Source organism: Capricornis sumatraensis, chromosome 6 (genome assembly GCF_032405125.1).
Source record: "Capricornis sumatraensis isolate serow.1 chromosome 6, serow.2, whole genome shotgun sequence".
Taxonomy (NCBI): Eukaryota; Metazoa; Chordata; class Mammalia; order Artiodactyla; family Bovidae; genus Capricornis; species Capricornis sumatraensis.
The window spans coordinates 18,977,965-18,998,406 of NC_091074.1; the positions used below are offsets into that span (position 1 = coordinate 18,977,965).

At 49.3% G+C, this 20,442-nt stretch overlaps 1 protein-coding gene and 1 non-coding gene across 3 annotated transcripts in view; both read left to right on the forward strand.

The window, feature by feature from the left end:
- SCARA5 (scavenger receptor class A member 5) overlaps positions 1-20,442 on the forward strand; it is a 126,035-nt gene that overhangs the window by 62,133 nt on the left and 43,460 nt on the right. For both annotated transcript variants that reach the window (XM_068974658.1, XM_068974659.1), the window contains one exon: positions 11,635-12,309. In XM_068974658.1, coding sequence (XP_068830759.1) covers positions 11,635-12,309 — 675 coding nt within the window. The remainder of the gene's footprint in view (positions 1-11,634; positions 12,310-20,442) is intronic.
- TRNAC-GCA (transfer RNA cysteine (anticodon GCA)) lies at positions 11,307-11,378 on the forward strand. The gene has a single exon. It is a non-coding gene; the product is annotated as a tRNA-Cys (tRNA).

Genomic DNA, 20,442 nt, shown 5'->3' on the forward strand with positions numbered 1-20,442 from the left:
GAGGGCTTCAGTAGTTGCAGCACGTGGGCTCAGTAGTTGCAGCTTCCGGGTTCTAGAGCTCAGACTTGGACGCTGTGGCCCCCAGGCTTAGTTACTTCCCAGTATATGGGGTCTTCCCGGACAAGGGATCAAACCTGTGTTCTCTGCCTGAGCAGGTGGATTCTTATCCACTGGACCACTAGGGAAGCCCAGGTTTTTATTTCTTTATAGCTATGTTCCATTAATAAGTCTTGGAGGGCCACTTTCTAGAAAAAACTGCAATAAAGGGTGTAACAGGGGCTTGGAAATCAACACCCGCTTTTACTGTCCACCCCAACTTCTTTCCAGTTAATCGCTAGTAAAAGGCAAATTGCATCCCCTCAACATTCAAGTGTTGAAGTCCTAACCCCCAGTACCCCAGGCTATGACTGTATTTGGAGACAGGCCTTTTAAAGAGGTGATTAGAGTCAGATGAGGTCACCAGGTTGGGCCCTAAATCAATATGACTAGTGTCTTTATAAGGAAAGGAGATTAGGACACAGACATGAACAGAGGGAAGGCCATGAAAGACACAGGATGAATGAAGCCAGCTACAAGCCAAGGAGAAAGGCCTCCAGGAGAAATCAGACCTGCTGACACCTTGATCTTGGACTTACAGCCTCCAGAACTATGAGACAACTGGTTTTTAATTTCTGTTATTTAAGCCACGCAGTCTGTGCTATTTTGTTATGGTAGCCCCAGCAAAGTAATATACCACTTATTTGTTTTTTTAGAAATATGTTTTAAAAAGAAGGAAAAAATAAGGACAGATAAAGGGATAGTTAGGGAGTTTGGAATGGACAGGTACACACTGCTATATTTAAAACAGAACCAACAAGGACCTACTGTACAGCACAGAGAGTCCTGCTCAGTGTTACGTAGCAGCCTGGATGGGAGGGAGTTTGGGGGAGAATGGATACATGTATATGTATGGCTGAGTCCCTTTGCTGGACACCTAAAACTGTCATAACATTGTTAATGGGCTATATTCCAATATAAAATAAAAAGTTTTTTAAAAGACCCATAAAAGGAAGAAAGGAAACAATAATAACAAAAAGCATACCCACGTGTAGAACGGTTCTTAGATCTGCTTCTCTCAGGATGGGGCTTCCCGTGTAGCGCTAATGGTAAAGAACCTGCATGCCAGTGCAAGAGACACAGGAGATGTGGATTTGATCTCTGGGTGGGGAAGATCCCCCTGAAGAACAGAATGACTACCCACGCCTGTATCCTTGCCTGGAGAATTCCATGGACAGAGGAGCCTGGCAGACTACAGTCTATGCGGTCGCATAGAGTCGGACACGACTGAGCGACTAAGGACACACACATGGACCCCATCAAAATGCTGGACTTCCTGACATTGCTCGTAATGATTTCAGATACTCTGGCCTCTGAAGTGAGGGTCCTGGGAAGAGCCTCCTCAAGAAGAGCCTTTTTCATCATAATTTGTCTTGGATCCCATTTCCACGGTCATCAAGACTGAATTATCAGAGACTCCATTGGCTTGGACCACCAAAGGGAATGCTTGTGCCAGGAGCACAGAGCACCCAGCACACCTCTGGGGAAAGTAACCAACATATTGGTGGGGTTTTTCTTCCTCTGAGGTTGTGCCAGGCCATCCTAACGTGGATATCCATGGCTGTCCACTGGCCGGCAGTCAGCCTCCACTCCGTGCATCCCCCAGTCCAGCGTCTGTGATCCTCCATGGGCCAGAGACAGGTCTATGTATAAGGGCTGGGCATCTGGGTTGCGCCATTTCAGAGATGCCATCTGCATCCTTCATGCTTGTTTCTTGGATCCTACCTGAAGGACCTAAAACTGGCCACTGGACTTACTTAGGGAGCCCTCTCGTCCCAGAACTGACAAAGGCCACTGCACACAGGCATTCAGGACAGCACACCCAAGTGGGAAAAGTGTGTGGCCCTGGGAGCCGCTGGTTGATGAGTCTTCAGGTGAGCAGAGCATCAGAAAGCGCTGGCCACCTGGGCAAAGACTTCTGGTTTCCTTCTCAAAGGCCTCCTGCTGCTCTGAACTGGGGCTGCAAGCTCCCGGCTGTCTTCTGTGTGAGCTGTCTTCTGTGTGAGTGCAGGGGATGGTGGGCTGCAGATAAAGAAGCCAGTTTCCAGCCTGTAGATGCTGATCCAGGCTGATCCAGGACACGCCGCTGAGTAAGCTTGGAGCGGGGACATGTGGTACTGGGCAGGTCAGAAAGGTTTTCAGGTTTTTCCAAAACAGCTTACCGAAAAATCTGGATCAAATTTTCAGCCAATCCAGTACTTAAAAAAAAGTGAATAAGCTCACCCCAAATTTACCAGGGTGGCTCAGATGGTAAAGAATCTGCCTGCAATGCAGGAGACTTAGGTTCGATTCTTGGGTCGGGAAGGTCCCCTGGAGAAGGGGCTTCTGGGCTACCCAGTCCCATATTCTTCCCTGGAGAATCCCGTGGACAGAGGAGCCTGGCGGGCTGCAGTCCATGGGGTCACAGAGTCAGGCATGACTGAGCGACTAACACTAACACTTTCAAACTTACCAATCTGCTGCTTTCCTCTTTGGGTCCTTATACATGTCCTCTCATACCTCACCTCCCCCGTCTGCTTCATTTCCCCTTCCTCTGCCCTTCATTTACAAAACACACATTCAAAAATAAAATAATCCAAAATTTCCAGAGAGCGAGAGCAGGGCAGTAAGCCCTAAGCATGGGGCCCTTTCGCATGTGGGCCCTTGTCACACACCACAGGCTGGCCCTGGTTTCCTCCTACCTCTTGGAAACTGGGGAGCCCTAGTGAAAATGTGCATCAGTTTAAGTGTTAAAGATCTACCGATAACCTCTCTAATATGCAATTTGGAATGAGCATTATGGTCCACTTTTAAATGAATTTTCTATTAAAGTCACATGTATCCAGATCTCAGGAAATCCAGCCCAGTGTTACAGACTTCCTGAAAGAAAGCCCCCTTTCTTGTCTCTTTCTTGGTGCTTAAATTGAGGTGCCTGACTTGCACTTTCATTTCAGCCCCATCTTTCCCCAGCTCTGCCTTCAATGTGTCTCCGTGCATGCTCAGTTGTGGCCGACTCTTTGCGACCCCAGGGACTGTAGCCCACCAGGCACTTCCGTCCATGGAATTCTCTAGGCAAGAATACTGGAGTAGGTTGCCATTTCCTTCTCCAGGGGATTTTCCCGACCCAGGGATAGAACCCTCATCTCCTTTGTCTCCTGCATTGGCAGGCGGATTCTTTTACCATTGAGACACCTGGGACGCCCCTTAATGTGATGCTTTGTGAACTCTGATACCCACCTTCCTCCCATCAGCATCATGAGCCCAAATGAGGACAAGGCCAGGATGGCTGCATAGGACAGTGAAACAGCCAGGCAGGTCCACCTCCTACTCACAGATGGTCTTGAGTTACTCCTGTGTCACTTCAGTTTCAATTTTTCATCTGTGAAATGGTGATACTATCTGCCTGTAGGCTTGGGAGGACCACACAGTTATATGGCCCCTGACCGCATTCTAGAATCTGCTCCCCTCCTCCACCGGCCTTCTCCATCAGACTAGGATACCAGTTCTCCATGCCCCCCACCCCCCGACACCCAAACCACTAACAATTCCCTCTCACTTCTAAGGCTGATGCAGGACTTCTGCTCAGGTGGCCTGGAAAAAAGGGGGAGAGATACTTTCTGCTGTTTGTTTTGTGTAAGGGTGGGGCCAGCAGGGCCTTCATAAACCAAGCATCTTGAGCTTCTTTTCACTCTTTCCTACCTTCTGAAGCTCCTTCATCTGAACACAGGCAGAATTCCTACTTCACAATTGTGCTGGGAAGATGAAACGAAGTCACTCCTAACAAGAGACTGAAGCTGAGTTTGGCATATTTTTGTTCAATCGCTGAGTTGTATCCAACTCTTTCTTCTGGAATTTCCTTAAACTCATGTCCGTTGCGTCGGTGATGCCATCCAACTATCTCTTCCTCTGTTGCCCCCCTTCTCCTCCTGCCCTCAGTCTTTCCCAGCATCAGGGTCTTTTCCAAGGAGTCGGCTCTTTGCATCAGGTGGCCAAAGTATTGGAGCTTCAGCTTCAGCGTGTGGTAGGTGCTTAATAAATGTCATCTCCTATCCTGCTCCCTCAAGTAGACTTTGGAGTTCAGTATGGGGCTGACCACCCCTGCAGCAGGTATGGAGGACAGAAGACTGGATAATGGGACTGATGACCCCCATCCATCCTTATTTATGCTTCTGGCATCTCTGGACTTCTCTGAGCCTCTTTCGTTTTCACTCTTTGAGGATATTAGGAGTACCTGCAGCACTGCCTACCTCCCAAGATGAATTATATTTAAAATTAAGGGAGATAATGAGTGTGAAACTTTATACAAAGATAAAGGATTATTAACACAAGTGCTCAAGGCTTAGGTCTCCAAACCTCAAACAGAACCCTTTGCTTTCCTTCCTCCAGCTCACAGGTGCCTCCCCTGCTCTGCTGGCACAGTGGGTGTGTCTGATGTGTTTGGGGAACACAGCCTCTCTGGTCAGTCTGGAGCACCTTGACTTCACCAGCATATGATCGTTTTTTAATGAGCATAAAAGATGATTATGAAACTGGGAGCCAGCCCAGGACTGGGGTCTGGGTGGGAAGGCTGCAGGAGATGTGTTTGTGTGACTCACCTAGCCCAGGGTGTGGCCTGACAGATATTCATCCATCAATCAAACATTATTACAAAGTGTACATGAACACATTCATTAAGATTCAGCAAATAGTACTGAATCAGAATCTGAATTAGAATCCGTGATTCCTGCCAAGCAGCCTGACTCCCACCTGGGTTTATGATGGGGAACTCACTAACCTTCAAAGCTTATTCCCTGTTTGTGCGTCTCTGTTAAAAAGTGTATTCTAGGGACTTCCCCGGTGGTGAAGACTCCATGTTTGCACTGCAGGGGGTGTAGGTTAGATCCGTAGCTGGGAAAAAATAAGATCCTGCATGCCACATGATGTGGCCAAAAATAAATAAATAAATAATAAAATAAGTTAAAAGTTTATTCTGTGCTTTCGATCCTTTCGGTTCAGTTCAGTTGCTCAGTCGTGTCTGACTCTCTGCGACCCCATGGCTTGCAGCATGCCAGGTATCCCTGTCCATCACTAACTCCCAGAGTTTACCCAAACTCATGTCCATTGAGTTAGTGATGCCATCCAACCATCTCATCCTCTGTTGTCCCCTTCTCTTTCCCTCAGTCTTTTCCAGCATCAGGGTCTTTTCCAAAGAATCAGTTCTTCACATCAGGTGGCCAAAGTATTGGAGTTTCAGCTTCAGCATCAGTCCTTCCAATGAACATTCAGGACTGATGGTGTCACAAAGGGAGCTCTGAACCCCAGTGACCTGAATCTAAAGTCAGTCTCCTCTGTCTACCAACTGTGTGACCTTGTGAGTTACTCGACCTCTGTGTGCCTCAGTTGCCTCGTTTGGAATATGAAGATCATAACAACACTTACAGGCTTATTATGGAATTAAATGCATTAATATGGGAAGTACTTAGAACATGTCTGGCACAGAGTAAGGACTTGGGAGATGCCAGTAATTATTGTTACTCTATGATTTATCTTCCCCTTTGTGAAAGTATGAAAGCTAAAGAATAGTTAGAGCAATTAAAAGTAAATACAGCAGGCAGAGAGATAAATGAACTGTTTGCATAAACATGAATTAAGAGTCACACTCAAGGAAGAATTGTTCCCTGTTGAGGACAGCAAACATCTGGAAGGGATTAAATGGGGCTAAGAGGGGGTGGGGCAGTGTGAGCCGAGAACACACTGTGACTGTTGCAAGGAGATAATTCATTGCTGGGGGGGTAAGTGATCCCGAAAGAGGGAGGCTGCTCTGGGCTTCTACAGCATCACTGGATGCCCAAAGAGTATTTACTCCTTCAACTAATTTTGTTCTGATTAGACTGAGTACCTAAAATACCTATATCATTCATTTGAGCTAATTCATTAAATTAAAAAAAAAAACACCCAGAAATCAAATTGTAAAGATAGGTAATGCATTGCCTTGAGAAAGTCACTTCTAAAATACAAATATACTAACATAAAATAACAGGCTACCATTTTGTATCTGTGACATTAACCATATGAAAATTGTCATACTCAGTGCATTGAGGTTTTATTGAAACTGGCACATTTAAAAATCTATAATGTACATGTATGTGTGTGTGCTAAGTCACTTCAGTCGTGTCCGACTCTTTGTGACCCCATGGACTGTAGCCTGCCAGGCTCCTCTGTCCATAAGATTTTCCAGGCAAGAACACTGGAGTGGGTTGCCATTTCCTCCTCCAGGCGATCTTCCCAACCCAGGGATCGAACCTGAGTCTCTTATGTCTTCGGTATTGGCAGCTGGGTTCTTTACCACTAGCGCCACCTGGAAAGCCTACAATGTAATTACAAATAGGTATCACTTCTGGGAAGTGATTTGGCTAGAATTTTTTTCTTTTCGTGATTTGGTTGGAATTTTTAAGAGTTATAAAAATGTCTATAACTTTGGCTCTACTAATCCAGCTTCTAGGAATTTATTGGTAGGAAAAAATTCAAGAGAAGGAGGGACCTTTCTGCACTTGTTTTCCATGATTGAGAGTGGGTAAATTACCAAGCATCTCCCTCATGGGCTCTTAGGCAGCCATCAGAAGGATAATTATAAAGGACAGATGGGGAAAGTGTGAAATAATCATTCATAAATTTAAAAAGCACAGAAATTGAATTGTAAAGACTGGGTATGCATTTGGATGGAACTAGAAGAAAATGGAAAGGAAACCAGTGTTCTTTGTGGGAGGTTGTGAGATGGTGGAAGAATTTTTTTTCTTTCTTTTATTTCAATTTATGTTAAAATAGGTTGTGCAATGAAAATTAATCAAAGACTCAGATGGACTCTCTAGGAAGGGGTAGCTGATTGTCAACCTTCACCATACAGGCGAGTTTCAGTCCAGTTTTCTGAGAGAGATGGGGTCTCAGATCTGAAAGCTGGGGGCTGACAGGCAAGGCGGGGGACCTCCCAGGGCATAGGGACCACCTGCAGAGGGAGGGAGGGGCTGGTGGGAGCTGGCAGAGAGTGGCTTTAAGGGAAACTGCCTCCTTCACAGTGTTGCCTCTAACAGGCCTGAGCTAATGAGCATTAAAATCAAGTAGTTGCACTGTTCCTCTTAGTCACTCGCAATCCCAGTGTAAAAATCAGAATTAACAAACCTGGTGTTTACTGCTTCTGATGAGCTGCGGTGTTTCTCTGAATCTCAGAGCGTCAAGAGCACAGGCTGACGCTAAAATATCAGGCTTTCTGGTTTCCAACTGCTCTGTCTCAAATACTTGTCAATCAATCTGGTCGAATATCGGACAAACACAATCAGGTCCTGGCCTGCAAGGACTTCTTAGGCAGACAATTCCTGTGGTTACTTGGGTTGTGATTGCATCATGGATTCATTTCCCAAGAACCTTTACTTCTATTGAAAACTCTTTTAAAAAAATATTTCTTTATTTGGGTGCGTAAGGTGTTATTTGCAGCAGGCAGAATCTTTCGTTGTGCTCCATGGGCTTTCTAGTTGTGGCTCAGGCTTAGTTGCTCTTCAGCATGTGGGATCTCAGTTCCCTGGCCAGGGGTCAAACTCATGTCCCTGGAATTGCAAGGTGGATTCTTAACCACTGGACCTTTCCAGGGAAATCCCTTGACAACTCTTTCACTAACTTTTCAGAGTAGTGGGGCAGTGAAGGGAACCGCTGGACCAGGAGTCAGGAAGCATGCCGTTTCGCATGATGTACTCCGCATAGAAGCTAAATAAGCAGGGTGACAATATACAGCCTTGACGTACTCCTTTTCCTATTTGGAACCAGTCTGTTGTTCCATGTCCAGTTCTAACTGTTGCTTCCTGACCTGCATATAGGTGTCTCAAGAGGCAGGTCAGGAGGTCTAGTATTCCCATGTCTTTCAGAATTTTTCACAGTTTATTGTGATCCACACAGTCAAAGGCTTTGGTATAGTCAATAAAGCAGAAAGAGATGTTTTTCTGGAACTCTCTTGCTTTTTTGATGATCCAGCAGATGTTGGCAATTTGATCTCTGGTTCCTCTGCCTTTTCTAAAACCAGCTTGAACATCTGGAATTTCACAGTTCACGTGTTGCTGAAGCCTGGCTTGGAGAATTTTGAGCATTACTTTACTAGCATGTGAGATGAGTGCAATTGTGCAGTAGTTTGAGCATTCTTTGGCATTGCCTTTCTTTGGGATTGGAATGAAAACTGACCTTTTCCAGTCCTGTGGCCACTGCTGAGTTTTCCAAATTTGCTGGCATATTGAGTGCAGCACTTTCATAGCATCATCTTTCAGGATTTGAAATAGCTCAACTAGAATTCTATCACCTCCACTAGCTTTGTTCATAGTGATGCTTTCTAAGGCCCACTTGACTTCACATTGCTGCAGAGTTCCAAAGAATAGCAAGAAGAGATAAGAAAGACTTCCTCAGCGATCAATGCAAATAAATAGAGGAAAACAACAGAATGGGAAAGACTAGAGAGCTCTTCAAGAAAAGTAGAGATACCAAGGGAACATTTCATGCAAAGATGGGCTCAATAAAGGACAGAAATGGTCTGGACCTAACAGAAGCAGAAGATATTAAGAAGAGGTGGCAAGAATACACAGAAGAACTGTACAAAAAAGACCTTCACAACCAAGATAATCACGATAGTGTGATCACTCACCTAGAGCATGCTGTTAGGCAGGTCATAAATATGCTCATGGCTTCAGTCTCTTTATCTGTAAAATGGGGAAACTTTTTACCAAAGACTGCCTAGACTCAAAGTCAGTGATGCAAGTCTGAAAAACTCAGTTTGGGCCATAGTAGAGAGTCTTCTGCCCAGAATGAAGTTGAAGACCCCTCTTCCAAACTTTGCCCAGTCTTTATACACCATGGAAAAAAACAAATTTAGATCAAGCCCTACCCTGTAAGGGGATGTTGACACCCTGTTATGTGCAGAAGAGGTTAGCCAAGAGGTATGGAGGCTCAGAAGCTAGTCAAGAGACAGCTGATGAAGGAACTGCAGACTTTAACCAGAAGCATTGTTACATAGCCAGGATGTGATCACTGTCTTTGAGATTCTGAAGAGCTGTCTTGTGGGAAAAGTAAAATTCACTAGCTTTCTGTGACCTCAGAGGGCAAAATCAGTGGTTAGAGAGTACAGGGAGGCAAATTTCAAGTCTGAACAGAATACAGAACATTCCAGCACTTAGAACTAACTGAAAGTGGAGAAAATGGGTATGAGCAGAGGTTGGGCATATGATTTTCTTGGAGATTAAAGTGCTGAGTGAACACTTTAATTTTGTTGACTATTTTCATTTTTTTGTTTCTGGGTGTGCCATGTGGGGTGCAGGATCTTAGTTCCCAGACCACAGGTTGAACCCTGCCCCCTGCAGTGGTAGCACTGGACTGCCAGGGATGTCTCAAGGGAGAATTTGAAGTGGGGCTCAAATGCCCCTCTAATGCTGTGAGCCTCTGGATGTAATCTGAGATGACTTACATCCTCTAGGGCGGCCACCATAAATGCTGGGCACTGGCAGAAGCATCAGCTCCAGCACCCACAAAAGCACCTTCCTCCGTCCCAGCTTGAGGTTCAGGAAAGAGCTAGTGTATATGGATCCTGTCATCACTTGAACAAGCTGTGTACCAGATTCCCCGGCTCTCTCCATCCCAAGATTTGCAAGGCAGAATTCCCTCTGTGCCTCCTCCGCCTCCACCTCCTACTCTGCCCCGCCCCCACTAGTTTCCATTTTTCTGGTGTGTAGATCAGAGAGGGAGACAAAGCCGTGGACAGTGCACAGCCAGTAGACCAGCATTCCTAGACATCCCGGGATGTACCAGGGTTTGCTGTGTCCCTAAGTGCTCCATGAGCATGCTGGAGACACCGGATGCTAGATGATAATGACTCAGAGGCACGCCCCTCCCCTTCATACTGTGAACTAGCTGCTTATAATCAAGAAAAGGAAACCTCTTTTTCAAGGGAAAAGGGTGGGAGACCATTGAGGTGGTTGTTTGCCTGAGGAGGGAAAAGCACACGTGCTAATTCACTCAGTTGTGTCTGACTCTTTGCGACCCCATACTGTAGCCTGCCCGGCTCCTCTGTCCATGGGATTCTTTAGGCAAGAATACTGAGTGGGTTGCCATGCCCTCCTCCAAGCGATATTCTCCACCCAGGGATCAAACCTGAGCCTCTTATGTCTCCTGCACTGGCAGATGGGTTCTTTACCACTAGCACCATCTGGGAAGCCCCAGAGAAGGGAAGGTATGGATGTAAAAAAGCATCTCCCCCAGCCTAGAGGGAATGGGACCCCGAATTGAGGAGTGGGAATTACCAGTGCTGCCCGGAGCCTGGCTGAGCCTGCTGCTGGCATGGTCCCTTTAGGCAGTTCCAGAGCAGACTTGGAGGGCACCATCTGGGTTCCAGAGCACGCAAGCCCTCTGGGTTGGAATCTTGTCTCCATGTCTTACTTGCTGTGCTTCCTGGGTCAAAGGTAACAGCTTTAGCTCTAAAGGGGGGAAGGGGTGGTAAATAAGGGTCCTTTGGGGGCTCTTTAGTTGCTCAATCGTGTCCGACTCTTTGCAACCCCACGGACTGTGTAGCCTGCCAGGCTCCTCTGTCCATGAGATTTCCCAGGCAAGAATACTGGAACGAATTGCCATTTCCTTCTCCAGGGGATAAGGGTACCTCCCTTCTAAAGTGGAGAGGATGACACACAATATTGGAGGGTAAGCCTCGTGGAACTGCTGATGTCTGATCCTTTCCAAAATTAAAAAAAAAAAGAGAGAGAGAGAGACCGGTTCCTACGGATCAACCTCATCCATAGATAAGTCTGTGCGTGCGTGCGTGCATGCTAAGTCGATGCAGTCCTGTCGGACTCTTTGTGATCCCATGGACTGTAGCCCGCCAGGCTCCTCTGTCCATGGAATTCTCCAGGCTAGAATGGGTCGTCAGGCCCATCTCCGGGGGATCCTCCCAACTCAGGGATGGAACCTGCATCTTCTATGTCTCCTGCATTGGCAGGCGGGTTCTTTGCCACTAGCGCCACCTGGGAAGCCCATAGATGAGTCTAGGGGTTCCCAGACTCAACCGCATCTTATAATTACCCTGGGCTCTTTTTAAAATTCCAAAGCCTGGGTCACCTCCCAGACCCATCCAATCACAATTTCTACAGGTGGGATCCCTGGCCGGGTGATTCTCACGGGCAGACGTGTTTGGGGACCACTGGCTGAACACTGTTTAGGGGATGTGTTAAGGTGCTTCCCTGGTGGCTGAGAGGGTAAAGCGTCTGCCTGCAATGCAGGAGACCCAGGTTCGATCCCTGGGTCGGGAAGATCCCCTGGAGAAGGAAATGGCAACCCACTCCAGTATTCTTGCCTGGAGAATCCCATGGACGGAGGAGCCTGGTAGGCTACAGTCCACGGGGTCGCAAAGAGTCGGACACGACTGAGCGACTTCACTAAGGCGCTTAGCCTTAGCCACTTCTGCTTTTCCTTCCTCTCACTGAGCGTCTCCTGCCGGGGCGGGGGTTGGCGGAGGATCTCCGCAGCCGTCTCATCTCTCCCCCTCCTCCTTCTCCATCTCCGCAGTGTCCAGGCCCCGGAGCTCCCCGGACGACCTGAAGGCGCTGACTCGGAACGTGAACCGGCTGAACGAGAGCTTCCGGGACTTGCAGCTGCGGCTGCTGCAGGCTCCGCTGCAAGGGGAGCTGAGCGAGCAGGTGTGGAAGGCGCACGACGCGCTGCAGAACCAGTCGGACTCGCTGCTGGCGCTGGCGGGCGCGGTGCAGCGCCTGGAGGGGGCGCTGTGGGGGCTGCAGGCCCAGGCGGCGCAGAGCGAGCAGGCGGTGGTCTTGCTGCGGGAGCGCTCGGCCCAGCAGAGCGACGCGGCGCAGCTGGAGCTCTACCAGCTGCAGGTGGACAGCAACCGCAGCCAGCTGCTGCTGCGGCGCCACGCCGGCCTGCTGGACGGGCTGGCGCGCCGGGTGGGCGCCCTGAGCGACGAGCTGGCGGACGTGGGTGGCGCGCTGCGCGGCCTCAACCTCAGCCTGTCCTACGACGTGGCCCTGCAGGGCACGCGGCTGCGGGACCTGCGCGTGCTGGTGAGCAACGCCAGCGAGGACGCGCGCCGCCTGCGCCTGGCGCACCGGGGCTTGGAGCTGCAGCTCAAGCAGGAGCTGGCCGTGCTCAACGGTGTCACCGAGGACCTACGCCTCAAGGACTGGGAGCACTCCATCACGCTGCGCAACATCTCCCTGGCCAAAGGTACTCCCCTTTCCGCCACCCACCGGGCCCTCGGGGACTGCGAGGGCCCCTCCCTCTCAGCGCTTCTTCCCACATGATGCACATGACTCCCCCAGGCCTGGGAGTCCCGCTCCCTCCCCAAGCTCCACACCTCCTTTATTAAGTCTTGCCCTCAAAGACCCTGGAGTGTCCCATCGAAATGGATTATGCGCATTTCCAGGCCTGCACAGGATAAAGGTCCTCCGTGCCACCCTGCTCCTCCCCCCAGACAGCACACACTCAGTGTTCACACCCCGAGCCATGAGAATGGCCAAGGGTGGCTCCCGGGGCCCTGGGTGGTCAGAGCCTTGGGTGTGCCAGCCGGAGCCTCCAGGAGTTTGGGGCTGGGGAGGAAAGCAGGGCTCCAACTGGGGATAGGGAGGTGCTCCCCCAGTGTCCCGGTGCTTCCATTGTGTTGGGTTGCATCCCAGACATCTACAAGCCCTGCACTTGCCCAGCTTTAAGATCAAAGAGAGAGCCTGGAGTCAGCAACAGGAACATGGGTGGTTTACCGGAAAGGGGAGCTGGTAAGTCTGAAGCAAGGTTCTGGAGCGACTCCTCACTGTGTGTGGCAGACATCTGGCAGGTCCTGGCAGTGGTCTTTGCTCCTGGGGGCAGGGGAGATTGCCAGTTATAGGGGGATTTGGTGTGGCGTGGGCTCATAGGTTACCAGGGAAACCAGCATAAGGGCATGCCCCTCACCTCCCCTTTGATAAGCTGTCACTAGCTATGGCCCAAGGCGAGTATGTAGAAGGTCAATGATGTGAGTAGGTGTGGGTGAAGCAGGCATTGGTCAGGTGAGGGATGGACAGAGAGCAAGAGAACAGCCATCTTGGGTGGCTTGACCATACACAGGTGGAGCTACAAAAAGTGGGAGAATTCCAGATTTGAACCTGCCCTTCCAGGCTGTTATAAAGCCATAGTTCATCCAGGTAGAAGATATTTTATTTTCTTTAACAGTGTGTTAGCTTCATTTTCCACTCTTACATATAATGGCAAAAATGTGCAGGCCTCCATTCGACCTGTTGCTCTAGGTCCACAAACATCAGCGTCTTTACAGCCAACCTCCCTCTCTTGCAAACCTGACTGACTGCACCCCTACTCACCTCTCCCCAATTCCTTCCCACTGCTGTCCACCCTGCACATCATGGTCAGAAGCACAGTTAGTGAAATGTACTTTTCCTGCACGAGCCGCTGCTCAGAACCTGCCATGACTGCCCCGGAGTCTGCCAGGTTCACCAAAAGTCCTTAGGCTGACAGTGGACAGTGATAATACCACTTTGGACACCAGCTCTGTTGGGTACCAGGCCAAGGGTAACTCATAGAATGTCTTTTATAAACAATCACAAGATTCGGGAAGCTGCTCACAGTGGCAGTCTGGGAGGTGATGGGCCAGGATTTGAACCCCAGCTTTTCTGACTGCAGAGACGATGTGCTTTCTGCTGCATCCCTATCCCCAGCCTGTCTTTCCTGCCGTCTCCTCCACTTGGTCCCCTGTACCAGAGGTCAGTCTGCAGGGGCCCGTCGAGCAATGTCAATGCATACAGTGACTTTGGTGTCAGGGGAATAGTAAGGGTTATGACAGGTCTGGCCCATTTTGGCCTTGGCATAGACAAGGTCTTCCCATTTTTTCCAGAGAAACCAGAAATGTGGAATGTTCTAGAAATTTTTTAATTGTTTAACTCTGTGGGCCAAATACAACATATCTGTGGTTCCTGTATGGTCCGCGGACAGCCAGCTTACACCCTCTGCCCTGTGTGAAGCATCCAGTCCAGTGGAATGTGTCTTGACCCTGCCCTGGAGACACACCCCTCCTTGCCCACTCCCCTGGCTTTCCTCCAGCCATTCCTCCCACTGCAAAGCCCCCTTCTTCTTCCTCCTCATCCAGACCCCACTGCTCCTTCCCATCTCACTCAGACCCACTTCCTCCAGGGAAGAGGCCTCCTCACTGGCCTCTCTAGTTCACTGAAGTCTCCCTCCTCTGAGATTCTGTATTTATCAGAGCAGAAAGTAGTCATGATGGAGACTTCTACTTGCATAAAACTTTCCAAGTCCGGTTTATAATAATAAAACATCATTTGGTTTTAATGTGGGTCCCCATCACCAGCTGTGAGCTTGGTTGAAGGCAGGGTTCACTGGAGAGCCAATAGGATTTCTTCAGAGAAGCAGCTGAGGCTTCAGGAGGAAGTACCTGGCTTACTCCAGGCCACACAATTAGAAATGATCCAACCTAAGGCTTTTGTTTTCAACAGCTTTAGAAAGGAATAATTTGCATGGCTTTCCTAGTGGCTCACTCAGATGGTAGAGAATCTGCCCGCAATGCAGCAGACCTGGCTTTGATCCCTAGGTTGGGAAGATCCCCTGGAGAAGGAAATGGCAACCCACTTCAGTATTCTTGCCTGGAGAATCCCATGGAGAGCCCATGTCATCAGAGGACTGGTTTTCTTTCCTTGGGTGACTTTGGGTTTCACGTTTCAGAAATCAAATAACAGGAGGCAGCGTGTCTTCTTCCAAATCCACACCCCTGGGGTCTCAGCTTTTCGTTTCCTTGACCTCCCCGGTCTGCATGCTACGTTGTTTCAGTCGTGTCCAGCTCTTTGCAACCCCATGGACTGTAGCCTGCCAGGTTGCTCTGTCCATGGGATTCTCCAGGCAGGAATACTGGAGTGGGTTACCGTGTCCTCCTCCATGGATCTTCCCAACCTAGGGATCGAACCCACGTTGGGTTATGCCTCCTGCATTGGCAGGCAGGTTCTTTACCACTAGCATCACCTGGGAAGCACCACCCCAATCTGGTCAGTACTTAGTAACAGCAGCGATTCTGAATCATAACCTACAGTGAACCTACAGTTGAACAGACATTTTGTCAACATTAATTCTCTACATGGACATTAATGACTGCTGATCCTCACATCCTGCAAAAAGGGTGTTATTGAACCCATTTTATCTTTTTTTTTTTTTTTTTTTTTGGCCATGCCATGTGGCATGTGAGATCTTAGTTCCCCAAACAGGGATTGAGCCTGAGCCCTCTGCAGTGGAAGCACAGAGTCCTAACCAATAGACTGCCAGGGAAGTCCCTGAACCCATTTTATAGTTGAGAAACTAATGAATTTCCCAATGTTTATTACAGTTGGCAAGTGACAAAGTGACAAAGCCAAGGTTCAGAGTGGGTCTTTCTGGCTCAAAAAAGCATGTTTTTGTCACTAACTGTGGTACTTTCCAGGGTGGAGAGGGGTTGGCTAGGAGCCAGGAAGACAGAAGACAGAGTGGGCCCTCAGGTCTGTCCCTGTATTTGGGAGGTAATCACTCCTGTTTGGGCTTTCCTGTGGCTCAAATGGTAAAGATTCTGCCTCCAGTGCAGGAGACCCAGGTTCTATCCCTGGGTCAGGAAGATCCCCTGAAGAAGAGAATGGCAACCCACTCTAGTATTCTTGCCTGGAGAATCCCATGGACAGAGGAGCCTGGCAGGCTACAGTCCATGGGGTCCCAAAGAGTCAGACATGACTAACACTTTCAGGGGACACTTTTCCACCAGGCACTCCCCCTTCCTTCCTCTTCCGGTCCACAGATGATGTCCCCATGCTTCTTGCTGGTGCAGCCTCCTTGGCCTTACCGAGCGTTTCACATCTTTAGTGTCTGAGTCCACTCTCCTTTTGGCTCAAGCTAAAACAGCTCCAGATCACCCATTTGCCACGGTTCTTCGGTGGAATCCTCCAAGTAGTCTTTCTTTGGTTCTGAAACTAAGTTCAACACTTGCTTCCCTTATACCAAAGTTTCCTCTTAGTTCTGCCCAGGACTGCCTTGCAGTCTTCAAGCTTTGCATTTGTTTTTTTAAATCGGTGTTTATTTATTTACTTTTGGCTGTGCTGGGTCTTCGTTGCTGCACCCGGGCTTTGTCTAGTTGTGGTGCACGGGCTCCTCATTGTGGTGACTTCCCTTGTTGCGGAGCCCGGGCGCTAGACCACAGGCTCAGCACGAGGGCTTAGTTGCCCCGTGGCATGTGGCATCTTCCTGGACCAGGGATCAAACCCCCTGAACTGGCAGGAGAATTCTTTACCGCTGAGCCACCACGGACATCCCAAGTTTTGCATTCTTGATGGGCTGCTGGCTCTTCAGAGCTGAGCATCATTTGGCCCCTGCCCCTCCCAGGACCTCTACTATGCTGTCTCCCTGTCCCTCCTCCCTCACTCATGGTTGCTGGGGACCCAAATGGTGTGATTAAAGAGAATTCTCTTTGGCACAGTGGAGTATAATTACCATGTAGCTGCAACAGCACAGAACTCTACCCTGGCTTTTGGATAAGGGATTTTTTAGCAGATAAGCTTTGCTGAATTTGTATCTTGTGGTCTGAGTGGCTTTTCTTTACTAGTTTTGTTCAGTTCCACTCAGTCTTTAAACACCCACATACTGCACACCCTCCCCATCCGCCTTTTCCTGGCTCAGAATCCACAGATGCTCCACTGTGTATACTTTTGTATATATGAAATTGTTTATGTTATTCTTGAGCGTGACCCCAAGCGGTTGCATTCTCTCGCTTTGTTCCACAGTTTTCTACGGGTTTTGCCTCTGGCTTGTCTTTTGTGTACATTCACGGTGACGCTCTCTGTTTTCCTGCTTTGCGTTCTCAGCACTGATCAGGTCTGTTGAAATCTCTCTGCGGCGCTGAAAGAAGCAGAGAACCTAGATGATCAGGCAGGCGAGGCGTTCCAGGAGGAGGAAAGCTAACCAGAGAGGGGAGGCTCCCAGGAGGGGTAGTGTGTGAGCAGGGGCCTGCAGCCACGTGTTCAGCTGCAGCAGGCTTTGTTCACTACGTGGATGTTCATAGACTCCCAGAAGGTTAGAGTGACAAAGGGGCTCTGAAATCAACTAGCTAATCCCTCATTTTGTAGTTAAGGCCCTGGAAGCTCAGAGCAGAGAAATGACCTGCCGACATCGAATCCCCAGCCAGTGGCCCTGCTGGGCTAGAAGACTCATCTCTCAGTTCATGAAAGCAAGTTGGCAAAGCATACTTATCCGTGGGCTGCTTTTTTGAGGAAAAAAATAGATCATCTAGTAGAGAGTCCCATTCAACAAATGTTCATATGTGGGGACTGTGTCTCCCCCTCCCCCCACAGTGGGTGGCAGGGGGCTCTGTTGTTTCTGGGAGGGGAATGGAGCAGATAATATTTGAATGAGCTTTCTTTTTTTTTTTTAAGTGTTTATTTATTTTTGGCTACCCTGCGTCTTCTGTAGGCTCTTTGTTGCTGTGTGCAGTCTTTCTCTAGTCGCAGTGGGTGGGTTAATCATGTGGCTTCTCTTGTTTGGAGCACAGGTTCTAGGGTGCAGGGGCTTCGGTAGTTGTGACCCACGGGCTTAGTTGCCCTGTGACGTGTGGGATCTTTGTTCCCAGGGATTGAATCCATGTCCCCTGCAGGCAGGCAGATTTTTAACCACTGGACCACCAGCGAAGTCCCTTGAATGAGCTTTAAGCTTCTCCCCGTTCGCGCTGTCACGGTCTCATCTTCTCTGTTTCACTGGGACAGGTCAGAGCAGAGGTGAGCTGAGGCTCTGCTGGGACAGGAGCGGAGTGCATGCTGTGGAAGTCATTAGCTGCACCCAGCCTTGCACACCGACCCTTTGCCTGAGGCTCTGGGGAAAGCTGGCTTTGCAGGCTGGCCACAGCCTGGTGCATACAGCCGGGGCCCCAGAGAGGGTACAGGAAATGAGGCCTGAGAGCTCATGACAGTGTGAATGTCAGTGTAAACGCCAGTGGTGAGAATCCGGAGCCCCAGTTACATCAGGGAAGGGGAAGCAGAGCCCTTAGTTGCGGGACCCCACCTCCAGCAGCTGGCCTGGGATTAGCATACTTCTGCCGCAGTGTTTACGTTACAGTCTCGGGTCACTGTTTCGCTGGCTTCAGGCCTGCCGCATCAGCTACCAATGAACATTTGTTCTTGGCAGGTCATTGGCTAGATTCCAGCACCCATGGGTCCCCCACCCCATCTCTCATTCCAGGATCCCGGAAGGGAGAATGGATAGCCTTTCCCTTCCCTTTGGCCGATCCCCAGAAGAATCCTGGTGTTTCTGCCTAGTGTGCGTGTGTGCTCAGTTGCTCAGTTGTGTCCGACTCTTCGTGACCACGTGGACTGTAGCCTGCCAGTCTTCCCTGTCCATGGGGTTGTCCAGGCAAGAATCCTGGAGTGGGTATCCATGCCCTCCTCCAAGGGATCTTCCTGCCCCAGGGATCGATCCCAGGTCTCCCACATTGCAGGTGGATTCTTTACCATCTGTGCCACCAGGGAAGGCCTTCTCCCCAGTCCCCAAATCCTTTGTTCTGCGCTGGAGTTGCTTCCAGCCGGAGCGGCTCAGGGCAGTCGGGTGAGTGCAGAACTGCGCTGGGGGTGGGCTAGACCGGTGGACAGGCAGGGACCTAGGCATGGGGCTGCTCTGCTGCCACTTCCCCTGCCCTCTGTGGCAGGAGCTGGGAGAAGAATGCTGGCACCAGGCCAGAAGCACAGTGAGGGGCTTTGGTCTATTCCTATGATTGAGGATAAGGGGACTCTGCTCCTCCTGTCCCAGCTTACCTCTGTTCCGACCTGCTCCAGTGGTAGAAAAGATGAGAGGGCGATGATGTAGATGGTGAGAATCTTAGAACTCATCCGAATATTACTCAAAAAGAATGAAATAATGCATTTGCAAGAACATGAATGGGCCTAGAGATGATCATACTAAGTGAAGTAAATCAGACAAAGACAAATATCATATGATGTCACTTACATGTGGAATCTGAAGTATGATACAGATCAACATGTCTATGAAACAGAAACAGACTCGGAGATACAGAAGACAGACTTGTGGTTGCCTTGGTGAGGGGGAGGCAGGGAGGGATGGATTGGGAGTTTGGGATTAGCAGATGCAAAGTATTAGATATAGAATGGATAAACAACACGGTCCTACTATGTAGCAGTATCCTGTGGTAAGCAGTAATGGAAAATATGAAATATATCAGTTCAGTTCAGTCACTAGGCTGTGCCCGACTGTTTGTGATGCCATGAACTGCAGCACGCCAGGCTTCCCTGTCCTTCACTATCTTCCAGAGCTTGCTCAAACTCATGTCCATTGAGTCAGTGATGCCATCCAACTATCTCATCCTCTATCGTCCCCTTCTCTTCCTGCCTTCAGTCTTTCCCAGCATCAGGGTCTTTTCCAGTGAGTCAGTTCTTCGCATCAGGTGGCCAAAGTGTTGGAATTTCAACTTTAGCATCTGTCCTTCCAGTGAATATTCACGACTGATTTCCTTTAGGATGGACTGGTTTGATCTCCTTGCAGTCCAAGGGACTCTCAAGAGTCTTCTCCAACGCCACAGTTCAAAAGCATCGATTCTTTGATGCTCAGCCCTCTTTACAGTCCAAGTCTCACACCCGTACATGACTCCTGAAAGCCTACCTCGGGGTCTGGCTACTCGGGACCTGACTTGATGTCATTTTCTCAGGAAGCCAGGCTGACAGTCTGGAGCTTGCTCGGACTCCTCCCTTTCCTCTGCCCTGCCCCCTTCACGGCTCTCATCCAGGTGATTCCCGAGGCTTGTCTCTCCCTCCTTCCTCACTGCCTCCCTCATAGGGGTCCTCCCAGCCTCCCTTCCAGGCTCCAGCTTCTCTTTCCGACCCACTGTTGCTGTCTGATTGACCCCATCAGCGCTCAGCCTTCTTTACAGTCCAACTCTCACATCCATACATGACTACTGGAAAAACCATAGCTTTGACTAGACAGACTTTGTTGGCATATTGTAAATATAAAAATATTATATATATATAACTGAGTCACTTTGCTATATAGAAGAAACTAGCACCGCATTGTAAATCAACTGTACTACAATAAAATTAAAAACAATGCTCATGCAGGGACCACTGGGATGGCTGACACCATATAACAGCTTCCACAACTCCCCAGAAGTCATTCCTTGAATCTTACCCATGTGCTGGATGCTGTATGAGGCCCAGGGCCATGGAGAGCAGGGTTCTAGCCCCACAGGTAGGCCTGTCCTCCTTGGGGACCACAGTCTGAGAGGTGTGACAGTGACAGGCACGTGGGTATAGGGTGGCCTGTCCAGACTCGGATGCCTCCCTGGGGAATCTG